Below are 15,955 nucleotides of genomic sequence, written 5' to 3'. Positions count from 1 at the left end.
TACTGGAGGCTGCAGATACTTGCTATTATATTTCCAAAGCTGTGGTAATGTTCTAAAATTCAGAATAATCCTTTTCTCTACTCATTTTCAAACACCTAAAAAACCCAATAAAAATATTCTGCAAGTCTGAGTCTCAGTGTTCAAGGAACCTCTCTACTTGTTATCATGAAACTGACCCCAAAAGCCTACCCCTTCCTGGCACAATACCCATGCTTGTACTTTTGTTAATTTCTGCAGAACTTATGGTTTTCACAAATATTATATCATTGCTAGAAAAAAAAAGGATTATGTAGCTTACAGCACTAGTAGTAATGGTAATAGTCATAGTTTTGATGATCACTAGTTTGTTACATACCAATAACTGTCCTTATTTTCATGCATCTTATTCATTTTGGGTAGGATAGAAAGACCACATTTTCTAACAGCCTGTCTTGAAAACTAGTAAGCTAGTTCATTAGCATTGAATGCTGGGATTACTTCACTTTTGGTGACAGTAAATATATTATGTAGTAGCTGGCTCTACTGTTCCAGGGAGAAATGTGTACATTTATACTATAATACTATAATACAGATGTTTAATAATAATAAATTGTTAACTGGTAGAATTTCTGCTCTGGACCATGTAACTACACACCTCAGAAACCGCCTTTTAATATTCATTTTACCATTGGCCAGTACCTTGTTTCTGTCCTTTTGGAAAATAGTGTTGCCACACAAATCAAGTCTTTTTGGAAGTTTCTGTAAACAGATAAATAAGTTTCCGATGCCAGGGCCAATCAAAGCTGTATTTATAGAAGCAGCTTATGGGTTATGCATTTAAGATTCTATAAACATTACAGATTAAAGCTAGGATTCAAAGAATAGTCTATAGTTTTAGCTTAGAAAGTACTATTCTGTAGACTGAATAATCACGTTAAACAAGTAACAGAATTAGTGACGCATCATGGCACCTTTGACTTACCTCAATAAAGAAGAGACTAGCTGCTGACGTTGGATGATGGTACATATAGACTGTTACAAGGATGGCTGCTGCTACAATGAGGACCAATATCAGAATTCCAACAATTAAACCAGCATGGAGAGTTCCACCTTTCTTCTCTGCAGCGCTATCATCTGTAGAAGCTACAAGCATGGAATACTTATTAGCATGGCAACTGTTTCGCGATTAAGAGAGATTATTTCTTCTCGTCTACAATAAATTATTAAGATGACAATTGAACATTTGTTTTCTCTGTCCTACATTTTCCTAATATTCTCAGTAGCCCAAGTTGCAGAAAGAAATTACATCTTCCTTCCCCCATATGCGTACTCATATAATGTTAATGAAATGACATTTCCAAATGTTTTATTATTTCTAGCTCAATAAACAAAATTAATATCCTTCTTTCTGAAAGTAATTTGAACATTCTAAAGTTCCTAATTATCTACATAATGAATTTACATAAGAACAAAAATTGACTTTGATTTCCCCAAAAAACTATCACAGTTGTCCTACAGACATCAAGTATTAATTGAATACATTTTGAAATATGTATTTTGTCATTTTTTTTTGGCAAGCTTCAATTTGAGAGATGTCACAATTCCCTGTGAGGGGTAGCTAATAAACACATTCTGAAAGCCTGATTCATTAGCTTGGAGAATGATTTCCCAAAGTCCTGTGCAACTGAATCACATTGCAAAAGTGTAACAAATGAATGTGAAATGACCCTCAAATATTTTAATCTTAGTATGAAGGGAGTACAAGTATTTCTGAAGTTGATCATTTTGTTAAACTTTATACTGATAGGTCTCTTGTTGTATTACACATTTGCTTTGGGGAAAGAAGACATACCAGAGTATATATCTCCTAAAGCAAATAACATTACTACTCCCAGATAAATCAACTAATTGAAAATCTGATTAACAGTGTTATGCTGAAAGAGTCTTATTAAGTTAGTTAGTTGTCATTGGTGGTACTGGTTGCACTTGGGTGAGTCTGATTCCTATTTTGGGCACTCCCAGAGAATTTTAGCAATTTCAAACATCAACAGTAGGTTATTCAGCTACTATTGCCTATAAACAGAATTCACACATAATCAGTTGCCATACTGTAAATAGAAAAGAAACAAGAAAAAGAGGAAGGCCTTAGAATGATTCAGAAGCTCTGAATTAGTTTTAAGACCCATTGGAACACATGATTTGCCTACAAAAACTAATATTGGTGCTAGTGTTCCCATCCTTGTCTGCCTGTTTGTCAGTCTTTCGAACAATCACCTATGTCATCTGCTTTCATGTGACCATGTTCTGGGCTTCTGAATCAATCCAAAGCTGCCCTCTTCTGGTTTCTTTTCTACATATAGTGTGGTAACTGATTGAGTGACAGTTCTGTTTTTATGTAACTGAAAGCTGAACTCATTAACAAGGACCCTTCACTTTTAAGCCCCTCTCCAAAACACATTTCTGTCATGTTGCCTATAGTGACGCTTGTTGAGTTGTATAGAAATCCCTTTTGCTGTTCCCTTTCCAAGACTAGGATGTATCGGTTTGTCCTTAATTGGTGAGATCCTCAGGGCAGGGACTGCACCTTCTCATGTGCCTGAAAAGAACCTAGTACTTCTCAGGCACCACTGCAAACAAATGGTACATAAAAATAGTAATAACTACTGTACATGATCTTTTAGCATTCACCAGCTGGCCAACAGACCATTCAAAGCATATCGTAGACAAGGAAATTTGAAAAAGAACAGGAAAGGGTCTATCTATCTAGGTTCTCTCATAATGATGCCTGTCATGGTACCAGCTGAGCACTTAGGGTGAATGGCTAACTCTCATGATCCCAGCTACACATGTTCATGCATAGTAGTACTCTCAGATGGAATCAAACTGTATAAAGCTAGAGGCCCATAAGCAAAACCATAGGTAGAAATTTAAAATGCTGCCCTAACTTGGGATCTTAGAGAAGAGCATGAACATCTGATCCTATTTCCTCCCACAGATTTGCTTCTGTGGCTATTGGTAAAGCAGCAGGAAACTCCTTGGAAGCCAGTAGTCTTCTCTTCCAGGTCTTGCAGCAGCTGGCTATGGAACACTTCACATGTTGCAGGCTCAGACAGCAGTTGACCAGCCTAAGCTTCTCTCCTCCGCTTTCACAGCACTAAGCGCAACCACAAGAGCACATGGGGCCCAGGCCCAGCCTGACCTTCTTGTAGCCTGCGGGGCTGGGAGTGTTGCAAAGCCAGGCACAAGAAGAAAGTAAAAGATGAGAGAAAGAGAAACAAGAGGCAGAAGAGGATGGGAAAGAGAAAGAAAATGGGCAGAAAAGAAAGAGGAGACAAATGTGCTCGAGTACGGTGGAACAGAGCTGGGGCCCCCACATCATTACAAGGAGTGGGGGAGGCTTCTACAACAAAAAGAAGTTGTGGGGTCTTAGCCATTTCAGCACACTTTAAATTGAATTAACTTTGTTTATTCATACTGTTCACAGCTAGCAGCAGATACATTTCAAAATTGCTATGCTAATCATGTTTTTTTTTACATTTCAAGGGGTCTTGTGTATTATTTTTTGTACCATCTGCACAATTTTTTACTACCATAGGTCCCATTCTGCCATCTTTCCTTATGACACAAGCACACCAGATGAAGTGTGCAGATGTGAGTTGCTCCCATGACTGGCTGCCCTCAGGGCCATTACAGGACCAGTGAAAAAAAGGAAGATGGCTTTAAAAGATTTTAAGAGATAATTTAAGGTAGCCCAGTAGTTCTCATCCTACAGCTGGTGGTCATTTGCAGCACAATCAGCACACAGCAGTGACCCATGTGACATCCTCAGGGCCATACAGGTAATATATATATGTTGTTTGGATGCAGCCCACATAACACAGAGAGCTGCATATGTGGCCCACAATGGTAAATACGTTGAGAACCGCTGACCTAGCCACAGGAGCAAATTTGTGGGAGGAAGGGAGAATCTGGAATCATTCAACTCTCCCCTGCTCCTCTCCAGGATTTCCAAAATCTTGAGATAGGGCCGTTTTACCCTGTGGTGTGGCTGTATAATACATCAGGCAGTCAATGGGACACCGCATGGTGTAAAGTACAACTCAGTGGAGTCAGAGTGACAGAAAGAGGCCCTAAATCATTTATAAAACGGCTATATGCCTGCACCTGAGACTAGACTGAATTATAAAAGCTCAAACTGCAATTTCCAGCTTATACACAGAAATAAAGATAATAATACTAGTACTTGTACATGCTTTACATTCTCAAAGCACTGTGCAAACATCAATTAATTTATCTAGAAGCCAGCAGGAAAGGCCTGCTTTATGTTACATGTCCTGAGCCAGATTGTGAATCCTTTATTTGCAGTGATGAGTAGTTAATTGCATGAACAGTCCCATTGACTCATCAGTAGGAGTAAGGGATTCATAAACTGGCCCTCTAATAGTTACTTTTCCTTTTACAACTGCCTACTCCTTTGCTCTTCCACTGAATGCTGGATTACCACAAGTTAAATTTACTTGATCATTTACACCCATTTTCTGACCAATTTATGCCTGACAAGTACTTTGTGGACTATCATATTCTACAGACATATGAAAGAAAGGTCCTAGCCAGGGAGTAGGGACCAGATCAAACTAATCCCTTTAATTTGATACACTGTCGGTGTTTACTACCTGGATTTGTAAATGAGAGACTCCAAGTGATAGCAGCCTGTCAGTATTTCTTCTAGCCCATTGTGTAAAGTATTCCAAGTACATTGAAATAATGATCAGAATGGCAAATGCAAAAAATAATAAAATATAAATACACGGTTTTCTAAATGACAAGTGTAAGTGACTAGTGATTTCCATAATCAAACTTCAGTTCATTGACCTCAGTGTTAGAATGCTGAAAAGAAATTGATTTCACTCTGTTTGCACAGACAATAAACAATGTTGTCAACTGTGAAAATATCCTCTGCCATAAATCAAGGACAGGTCTTTAAAAAGCCACAGAGGGGAATGCTAGAAAGAAGACCTGGAATCTTTTTCAGGTGCAAAAACATTATTAAGCTTATCACAGCCCATCTCCTGCTGCAGGCAAGGCTAAACCTGTAAGGAGGATATTTGTCTTGAAGACCAATCCCCTCCTGATGGCAGCTCTCACAAATGAGCTTCCCTCACACTCCTTTTCTTTTGCTTCAGTGGTGGTGTCAAGGTTTCCTCCCCCACTCTGAACTTTAGGGTACAGATGTGGGGACCTGCATGGACCCTTCTAAGCTTAATTCCTAGCTTAGATCTGGTAACACTCCCACCAGCCAGAAATTAGTGTCTGGCACACTTTCTGTCCCCCAAAAACCTTCCCTGGGAACACAGATCCAAACCCCTTAGATCTTAACACAAGGAGAAATTAACCATTTCCCCCTCCTTTCCCCCACCAACTCCTGGTGAGTCCAGACCCAATTCCCTGGATCTTACAACAAAGAAAAATCAATTAGGTTCTTAAAAAAGAAAGTTTTTAATTAAAGAAAGAAAAGGTAAAAATTATCTCTGTAAAATCAGGATGGAAAATGCTTTACAGGGTAGTTAGATTCAGATAGCCCAGAGGAAACCCCCTCTAGCCTCAGGTTCAAAGTTATAGCAATCAGAGGTAAAAAATCCTTCCAGCAAAAAGAACATTTACAGGTTGAGAAAACAAACATAAGACTAACACGCCTTGCCTGGCTAGTTACTTACAAGTTTTAAATATGAGAGACTGATTCAGAAAGATTTGGAGAGCCTGGATTGACGTCTGGTCCCTCTCAGTCCCGAAAACGAACAACAACAAAACAAAGAGCACAAACCAAGAGCACTCCCTCCACCAAGATTTGAAAGTATCTTGTCCCCCTATTGGTCCTCTGGTCAGGTGTCAGCCAGGTTTACTGAGCTTCTTAACCCTTTACAGGTAAAAGAGACATTAACCCTTAACTATCTGTTTATGACAGTGGGTGTTACAGATAGCATGTTCTGTTTACTAGAGAGTCACACACATCATACCTTGTGTAGGCTGAGTTTATGGCACACACCAAGGGCTCCTTCCATCCATTCATTCCCTCCTTCCCTGACGAGCTCCCTGTGTCCCCCTGTATTTCAGGGACTTCTTATAACTCCCCCCAGTCACTCCCCTGCCAGGAGTTCTGTGTGCCCTTCCATTTCCACTTCCCCCATGCTCTCCAGTCCCCCTTTTCATCCCATGGCAGGGGCTCTGCATACTAACTAATCTCCATACCAATCCCCCCCACAAAGGTTGTGTGTGCTCCCCATTCCCTCCTCTTCCCATTTCAGAATCGAACATTCTCCTCCCCATGGATAGGGCTCTGTGTGCACCTCAGTCCACTTTGTCCCTTCATGTCCTTCCTTACCAGGGGCCCCCAACCTCCCCCATCACTAGATGTTCTGTTTGTCTCCATTCCTCCATCCACCACTAGCAGGTTCCCTCATTCTCTTCCCATGCCAAGGGCTCTGTCTGAACCTTCATAACTCCTGTTCCCCCCACTTTCTCCTTTCCCCTGGCTTACCAGGGGCTCTGTATGTCCTTCTTCCCCCTCTACCAACCTGTCATCCACCAAAGGTTCTGTGCACCCCATTCTACCCTCCCTCCATATCAGGATCCCCACTCTCTTCAAGTCCTCTTTCTCCTCCATCCTTATTCTTCTTTCTGTCTGGGGGATATAAGCCATTCAGGATGTTAACATGCTAAAACCCCATTGGGAGGATAGGCAGAGATGAGAGGCTGGAAGGTGTTAATGGGTGCCATCAATCAGTTCTTTGTCCTACGGACAATTGCAGAGGTGCTTGAGGTTTCGCTGTGCTGAAGAGCTCTGGCAGGGGCTTCATGTGCCCCCCATTTCCCCCCTTTTGGTTTTCCAAGTTCCTCCCAAATCCACAGGGTTCTGGCTATTGTTGCCTACAACATTCCCTGAAATGTCTGAATTGATTGGATGGCCTGACAGACAAACAGAGATATGCCACTGAATTGAGTATAAGGCCTTTGCAAGCTCACCCAATTACTCAAACAAAAATGGTTCTAGTATAACTCTTAAACAAAAGGAGTGTGTTCACATGTTCAGGATTAGGCTGCTTTTCTTTACGGACTGTATAGCAGGAAGGAAACAGTGAGTAATTACATACTTTTTAAAAAACAAACACACAAATGAGATAAATATTAATTCATTCCAGTCTCCTCTTCTGCTGCTGGAAGGTCTTCCAAGGAAGCCCTGGTCTACAATGCAAGCTTACATTGGTATGACATCGCTCAGGGGTGTGGAAAATCCCCTGAGAGACATAGTTATACCGACCTAACCCCAAATGTAGATAGCGCTATGTCGATGGGCGAAGCCCTCCTGTTGACATAGCTACTACCTCTTGGAGAAGTAGAGTACCTACGTCGAGTGCTACAGCGGGCACTGCTGCAGTGCTGTAAGTGTAGACAAGCCTATACAGATGATGAGTGAAAATCAAAAATGTTTTCATAACTGGAATTTTACCTTTAAAAACATATTTTAAAAACACGGAGACTATCTGGTTTGATATTAGATTATGTTATGACTTATGGTCCGATTAGCTCCTTCGGACATTCTAGTGTAGAAAGACGTCAGAGAGACTCAAAGATGCATTATAAAGAGACCTGCCCTGTTCCTTTTGAAGCCAATGGGAATTTTGCAAGAATGGGTCCAAAATCTTAATTAAAAAAAACAAAACAAAAAACCCCAAACTGATAATGGTATGCACATCTTGTAAAACCCATTATGCTGTATTATAGCATTCGCCTCCTTATAGCACACTAACCATTCAGCTCCTTAGAACAGTGTACATGACAGACAGTACTATGGAATACTTCCTACAAGATCTGCTCCATAGTTCAGATTGATGCTAGCTTTCCACTATGCTATTATTATAATAGAGAGAGATTGTGAGGGCACCTGCCCCTCAGTAATGGAAGAAGGAAGGGAAGGGGCTAACTAGGAATTCATTAGAGCAGAAATATAAAGAGGAGACAGTGGAAGGTGAAAGGAAAATCCCTGAAGGTCCACTACTATTTTTTTCGGTGGAAGCCCTGTCTGCCCACCACTGCAGGACAGAGTTAGTGAACTTCCAGACCAGGAAGCAAGGAGAACTGAGTAGCTACACTGAGGAGTTATTTTGTTTGCAAGAGATTTTGTAAGTTAAGCATTGCTTTTTTAGGCCCCAGTTGAAGCAAGGCAGCCCTTCTTATCAGTTTCCCCTTATATTTTAGGCTGCAAAAAGCCCTGCTCATAAATCACAATATAGCTGTACAGATATGTCTGCCTGAAAGTGGTAGGATGCATTTTTGTTTTTATTTATTTATTTTTTCCTACTCCTGGCTATGGCCCAGTCACATCCAAACAGAACTCTTCTTCACTTATATATTGAGGCATTTAAAAATAATGTTTAAAAGTTTATCAATATAAAACTGATCTCCTGCGAACGCCCGTGGGCCACATGGAGTGGGGCACAAGGGCCCCAAGGGAATTTGGGGGAGATGTGGGGAACCAGAGGATTGTTGGCGGGGACACAGAAGACCTTGAGAGATGTAGATGGGCAAAAAAGGTGAAATTTTTAATCCACATTAAACATCGTGAACCCATAAAATTTTCTACATACAAAACATAAGAGTTAATTTTTCCTTGTGGACAAAAGCCTCTTAGATTTCTTCCTCCCCTGCTCCACTGTCGACTACTCCCATATCCCTCTCAGATATAATCCTGCCTCGTGTAGGGGGGCTAGATTAAGGGGTCCCCTCCAGCCCTCCATTTCTATGATTCTATCCCATTCTGTGGGCTTGCTATGAAACATGCAGGAGGGGAGCCCGGCTTTGATGGCCTCACAAGATCTATCAGAGATCTATCTATGGGTCCCCAACCTGGGTATTTTACAAGCTAATCCAAGTTAAACTTTTGGTTCTTAATAAAACCAAACCAACCAACCAAACAGTGAAATACCCAAACAAAACCTTTCTTTAAAAAAATAAAATAAATTAAGGTTGAAATTTTATTTCAGTATGAGTCCAGCTTTAAATTATTGAGGGCCGATGCTATAACCCTTATTGCCTTAATTAGCCCATTAAAGCCAATGGTAAAACTCCTGTTGGCATTAGTGTGACTAGTTAAAAGGACTACTCTGGTGAGTAGACTTGCAGGATCAGGCCCTGATTTCATAACAAAGGAATACAGGATGGGCATTGAAATTGTTTTCCTGTGAGTGCTTTAAAAATGCATTTGCTGTTAGGCCATGTGGCAATGCTATAATGTATTATTAACCATCATTCTAAAATAATGATTTTATTGGGCTATTCAGATGAATGAAAGACTATTCACATGAGTAATTGTAGTAGCATCAGGCCCTAACGGTGATAAAGCATCATCACATATTTACACTGATCTCTGGAACTAGTGAGTTAGTGTCCTATAGCAATTTAAATGTTAAATAAATAGAACTTACAATGCATTTTTCGGGGTCTTTGTGTGAATATGCCACTTGGTATAGGTTGGGGGTTTTTTGTTTTTGTTTTGTTGGTCTTTGTCTTTGCTGATTTTAGGCTTGTTTCTGCTTTCCTTGAAGTCAATGACAGAACTCTGATTGGCACAATTTGCATGAGCAAGGATGAAAAAATGAATGTTTCAGGATTGGGTTTAATTTTTAAGCAATGGATTGTAGCATGGAGATTGTGCTGGCTGATAAACCATGCAGTATGATGTATTATTAATACTAATGCAAAAGCAATAGTAATACCCGAATGTTCTTAATAAACAGGCTCTCTCCAATACTTGCTTAGGAATATTAAAATATGTTAATCCATTATTATTATTTTATGTATATAGCATCCAAATGGGGGGGGGAGGGGAGGGACTTTACACACACTTTAACTGACATGTCAGATCACCAAAGAGCTCACAATCCAGAGTGCTGATCCTAAAGAGAGACACTAAAATAAGCAGAAATGACCAGAGTACAGACAAAGAACAGGCCTGATCTGGGGGGTTCATAATCATTTTTTCAAAGCAGATGGAAATATACCCTTGCACCTTACATGGAAACTGCTGAGCTATGGCAGTTTTACAGATGAGCCCTTTGTCCCATAATCACACATGACAAAGGATTTTAATCACACAATTATTATAGAATCACAGAAATTAGAGACTTCTAAAGACCTATAGTGGTTAGGTCATTTAATGCTTCACCTGGCCAATGCATGGCTGCACCTTATGAGCCCCTGCCTTTTATGAGAGAATGGGGCTGGTATTCTCCATGGCAGGCCCTCAGCCTGTTAAAATTCACTTACCTGTTTGTGAAAAATAGTGCAATCTGCAAATCTTGAGGTCTTGGGGAAAGAGGGACATGCTGAGAACGGGGTTTAGGGGCTGCGTATTTTCTGCTTTTGGGGAAGCTGCAGGGTTACACCCTCAAACACTGGGAGATTTCAGTTCTGAATCTGAACTTGAGACACTGAGCCCCTCTCACCTCATTCCATTACAACCCAAGTCATCCATTCAAAATACTAATGCACCTAGGCTAACATCATTTCCACAGCCCCTCTTGTTTTCTCTCCTAAGCTACTTCCTGTTCCCTACTTGGTCCAATTGCCCCCTTTCCCAGGAATTTCAGGAGATACCAAACAGTTGCTTCTCCATAACAGAACCTTCTGGGAATCACCAGGCAAAGGCTCTTTCCCACATGTTCCCTCTCTCCCCACTGGGCAGTGCAAGAGCAGAAATGCTCTTCCTGGTGCATAACCCTTAGCTGTGAAGAAGTTGTAAGACAGCCCCAAGGATTGTTTCGTTACCATATATGGCTGATGGGGAACTATCTGCAGTCATCTCAGAAAACAAATGGTTTAGGATCTTACATGCTGGGAAAGCAGAGAGAGATTTACAGTTTGAAGAACCCTACAGAGAATCAAAGGAACATCCATAACAGTGCATTTACTGCTGTTGCAGGAACTTTATGCTCTCAGCTTCCATCTTTCTTCACTGTAATGGAGTATGATGTCCTTGTTTTGGGTTGAAGTACTTCCCTTAGCATTCATTAATATTTTTGAGCTTTCTGCATCACTGTTATTTGCTTGGCTGCACAAGGGCTAATACATTTATGCAGAAGTGGATTAAGATTTATTGGGGATTTAGGCACAAAGAACTTTTGCCCCCCCCACCCCTTCGCCATGGCACCCCGCCCCCTGCGCCTCCTCTCCCTCGAGGCCCTGCCCCTTAGCTAGGCCAGAAGCCAGAGCCAGGCAGTGGTAAAAGCTATGGCAGCCGCCCAGGGAGATGGTTTGCTGTGGGAGCCCAAGGGTGCCAGAACCTTGTAAAAGTGGGGGGCCCAAGGCCCAAGTGGCAGAGGCCCTGCTGCCTTCTCCCTATTGCCCCGAGCTCCCTTTCATGGCATGGCACCCCAGGCTCACCCTGCTCCTTGCCTCTTGATCACAGCGACCCCGCACCCCCCCCGGCCACAGCGTCCACCCGTAAGGCTGGCCCTGTGTTCACCTTATTTCCAAACTCCACTGCCTTCCTGGATTGGCATCAGGATACACATGCCAAAATTAAAACTCCCAGGCTCAGTGTAGAGTATGATTTAAACAGCAGGCTACTAGCATTAAGATTTATACTCCTTCTCTAGTGGCCAAAATTCATGCTGTCAGTATATTAGGATGCACCCAACAGGGCCAGAACAACAGGATTCACATTAGAGACACAAGGCGGGTGATGTAAATATCTTTTATTGAACCAGCTTCTGTTGGTGAGTGAGACAAGCTTTCGAGCTTACAGATCTGAAGAAGAGCTCTGCGTAAGCTCGGAAGCTCACCTCTCCCCAAGAAAAGTTGCTCCAATAAAAGATATTGCCTCTCCCACCTTGTCTCTCTAATATCCTGGGACCAGCAGGGCTACAACAACACTGCATTCAAAAAACGGAGGATTCACATTAGCAGCCCAGAGTGATCATCAAACTATTTTCAAGATTTATATTTCTAGCATAATGTTGTCATTACAGCACGGCACTAGCACTACCAGCACAATGAGTTACATATAGCAGGGTGTGAATGCATTCCTGGGGTCCCCCAAATTGCCTGTGGCAGTAATCTGCCACTGCATTTGTGGTTAAGGTAATGTCTTAAAACTATCTTTCCCCCTGCATATAAGGGAGGAAAGATGGTCTTATTCATGTACTACATATTGTGACCCAGGAGATCTGGGTTCAATTTCATGCTATACCACTGATTTTCTGTGTAACCAAGGGCAAGTCACTTAGTTTCACTCAGTCTGATCTGGACTAGAGTCAAGAAGACTTGGAAGTAGCAAGTCCAAAGGGATCCTTTGTTCAGGATGCTGGACATGAACATGCTCTGTAGTGCCATGGTTCTCTAGTTCAGTGGCTCTTAACCTTTCCAGACTACTGTACCCCCTTCAGGTGTCTGATTTGTCTTGTGTACCGCCAAGTTTCACACCTCTTTAAAACCATTTGCTTACAAAATCAGACATAAAAATACAAAAGTGTTACAGCCACATTATTACTGAAAAATTGCTTGTTTTCTGATTTTTACCATATAAGTATAAAATAAATTAGTTGGAATATAAATATTGTACTTACATTTCAGTGTATAGCATATAGAGCAATATAAACAAGTCATTGTCTGTATGAAATTTCAGTTTGTACTTACTTTGCTAGTGCTTTTTAGGTTGCCTGTTGTTAATCTAGGCAAACATCTAGATGAGTTGATGTACCCCCAGGAAGACCTCTGCATAGTCCCAGGGGTACGCATACCCCTGGTTGAGAGCCACTGATCTAGTTTGCTGGGTGCCAACGCCCTACTGGCATAGGCTGGTGGTGCAAAGTACTGCATTGTTCTGCACTAGAATCACGCCAAAACCTCCAGGGGCTTCTACTAGAAATAACTTGAGTCTGTCTGACTGGCTCAAAGGAACTCAATTGTGTGCTGTATCATATGGCCTGGCAAAGCACCTGCATGTGCTCTTCATCCCCATGGGAGTGTGGCTAGCTGGATTAAGTGTGGCCAAGGCACTGTCTCCCCCGCATGCCAGTTGAGGTTAGGCAGCAGACACTGGGCCAATGCATGCTACCTTCTTTCTAAAGCTGTTGCTACTGCTCCCTGAGGCATTCATTACATTTTCCCTGTGAAGGCATAAAGCTTTAGAGCACTTCAACTCAGGGAGTATCTGCATTAATCTTCCCTTCAAATTTTCCACAAACAACTGTGTAGCTCACCAGTGGTAGCAAGGATGAGAATGTTAGTGTACACAGGGCTCCGAGCTGTGCTGGTGAGAGCAATAGTGGGAAATTTTAAAGGAAAAGAGTTCAGTCTGGACAGTGCCTAATTCTCCACTCCCCTATCTGCTCTCCAGCAAAACACTTTGGCCTGGCCTACACATACAAGTTGCAGTAGTTTAATTAAAGGGGTGGTGTTAAATTGATTCAGTTAAACCAGAACAACTGTGTGTGTGGACCCCTTTACATCTGGCTTACAATAATAGATATGTCAGCAGCAGAGGCAAATTAAACCAGAATAAAATAAACCAGGCTTAAATTGAGGTAAGTGTGTCTACATACAGAGATGTTTCACTTTAGCTAAATTGCTTAAATAGTACCCATATCCTACACCACAGTCTGTTTGTGTAGACAAGCCTTTTGTGGCAAAGCCAGAGTCTGACATGCATTCTTTGCATAGAAAATAACAATGGCTCTGCTTTTTGGGAAGACTTTGTAATTATATGTATTGACTCTCTGGGTAATTTACTCCTTTTTCCCCATATTTACAGTGAGGATAACTGCAGTAAGAAAACAATGATCGCAAAACTGGTGAGCAGTGAATGGGGCGATGTGAAAATTCTAGAGAAAATCCACATACTTCAGTTTAAGGCTTCTTTGGGCCCTCTCCAAAGCACCAGTGAAAGCGATTGATCAGATTTACTAGATTAATAATCTTTACTTTCAGGAAATTTAATCTGTGATGTTGTTTTCCCAGGATGGATGAGTTGAGCACTTTTCCCTCTGGCTGAGAATTTAAGATAGTCCTTGGTAAAGCAGGCTGGATTTAAAGTGTACAGCTCACATTTGTTGAACCAAACAGCACTGCATGCCTAAGAGCCTGACAATTAACGAGGACTGAACCATAAAAAAATTGAACAACACTTGAAAATATAAAAGACCATTTTTTTGTTGCATAAATGTTATAGTGGTGACAAGTTAATTACCATCCTGTAAAGAGATCTTGTGCCGGATTGCAGTTCGACAAGTCATTATTTTTATTTCAGAATAATAAAGCATGGCCTCAGTAACTCACAGCACCATGCAAAATTACTGCTGCATTATCTGTTGCTAGGACTATAATTAATTCCTGTCACAGTTGCAGAGGATACTTACAATTTTTACGTAAAATCATTTAGGGATTGCAGTGCAATACTGAGAATTTATTTTATAAAAGGAACAGCTGTCAAGCCCCATGTCTCAGAAAACAGAGTTGGCCGAGAAGAACAGACTGATTTTACAAAACACTATGGCTAAAAATATCAAGATCCTCCTGCCGCCATCTTGTAAGCATTAGCTGTGCTTGGACTGCATTAAGAGTTCCTAGGCAGCACACTGTTGCCATGTATCTGCCATGCTTTGTGCTATACCAGTGCTTGTCTTTAAGGGTTAAGGAGAAATTTTTTTAATGCTGCAGATGGTGATCGTGAATGTTTGTTTCACTTTTCCTTGAGCACCGTGCATGTCAGAAGGCTGTGAGTGGTTGTCTTTGCCAGGATTTGAATGGTGGTGATTGATTTTGAGGTTATCTTTATGAACATATCATTTAGCTGTGTCAACTTCTTAGGGTCTGAGTCCTCTGCAGTACTGGTGCATGTGGGGGTTCTAGCTTATCCCAGACATGAACATATTGCCAGGAATGAATGGTTGGTAGAATATGGAGAAGTACTTTTAAAACTGAGCATAGGTTAGAGGTACCCATCACTCATACCCAATTGTTAAGATGACGAAAGGGCTGGTTGAGAGAATGATTCCCAACTAGTATTGATAGCCTCTGGGGCTTCATGTGACCACTGTTTATTTGAGGCACAATGCCTCCAGGAACTCCGGGTAGGATAGTCCCACTCTGAGTTGCTCACAACTCATCCAATGGCTGGTACTCATTGTTTGTACTTGCTTTAGTAATTCCCAGCATAACCCACCAATCAGTGGGTATGTCTACGCTCTGTCTGGGATTAGTGATAGTGGGGGTCTCACTAGTATATTAAAAATAGCAGCGTGGACATTGTAGTGCCAGTGGAGGCCCGGGCTAGCCACATGAGGTCAACCCTGCCCCTTGGGTCCAAGCTCTCTTCTGGCTGCAGTGTAGACATACCCAGTACATATAACATGTTCCCCTCTGGGTCTGATACACAGAGATTGTGAGTCTGTTATAGCCCCCAACTATGCAGACTGGCTCCTTAGCTCAAGCTGCAAAGACTCTCAGCTTTGTAGGTCTTGGTTCAATCCCCACTGTTTGCTAAAATGGATGCTGCCATCCTCTTATCTAGTAGATTCCTAGGTCTAACAGCAGCCAGAGGTATTTTCTTTAATAGACTATATAATCTTTTAATACCTTTGGTTCATAGGCTGTTTTGGGAAGGAAGAACTTTAATTCTTTTTTATTTTAATACAGACTGGGCACGTCAAGTTAACGTTGCTCACAGCCACATGCTACTGTAGATTTCCCATTACCCTTTCTCAGGAACCAGTGGCTTCCTCTTCCAGGCACATAGACTGAAATTGTACAAGCCAATGAACTGCAGTTAGCAAAACATTTGGAGTTTGTAGTCCAACTCCGAATATGTTTCATATAAAACTGAAGAAAACAGGCGTGCTCTGGGATGTATTCAAGACCCTATTCCAACTTTAACTAGTCTAGAGAGTTTAATTATATGAACAAATTCATGGCTTGGAAGTGC

At 41.5% G+C, this 15,955-nt stretch overlaps 1 protein-coding gene across 5 annotated transcripts in view; it reads right to left on the bottom strand.

Moving 5' to 3' along the window:
- The window catches only part of PLXDC2 (plexin domain containing 2), a 392,323-nt gene that overhangs the window by 22,127 nt on the left and 354,241 nt on the right, over nt 1-15,955 (bottom strand). For all 5 annotated transcript variants that reach the window (XM_045007165.1, XM_045007166.1, XM_045007168.1 and 2 more), the window contains exon 13: nt 962-1,122. In XM_045007165.1, coding sequence (XP_044863100.1) covers nt 962-1,122 — 161 coding nt within the window. The remainder of the gene's footprint in view (nt 1-961; nt 1,123-15,955) is intronic.

This window comes from Mauremys mutica, chromosome 2 (genome assembly GCF_020497125.1).
Source record: "Mauremys mutica isolate MM-2020 ecotype Southern chromosome 2, ASM2049712v1, whole genome shotgun sequence".
In the NCBI taxonomy this organism is placed as follows: domain Eukaryota; kingdom Metazoa; phylum Chordata; order Testudines; family Geoemydidae; genus Mauremys; species Mauremys mutica.
The sequence above is the reverse complement of the archived record's forward strand: the minus strand, read 5'-3'. Positions and strand labels throughout refer to the sequence as shown.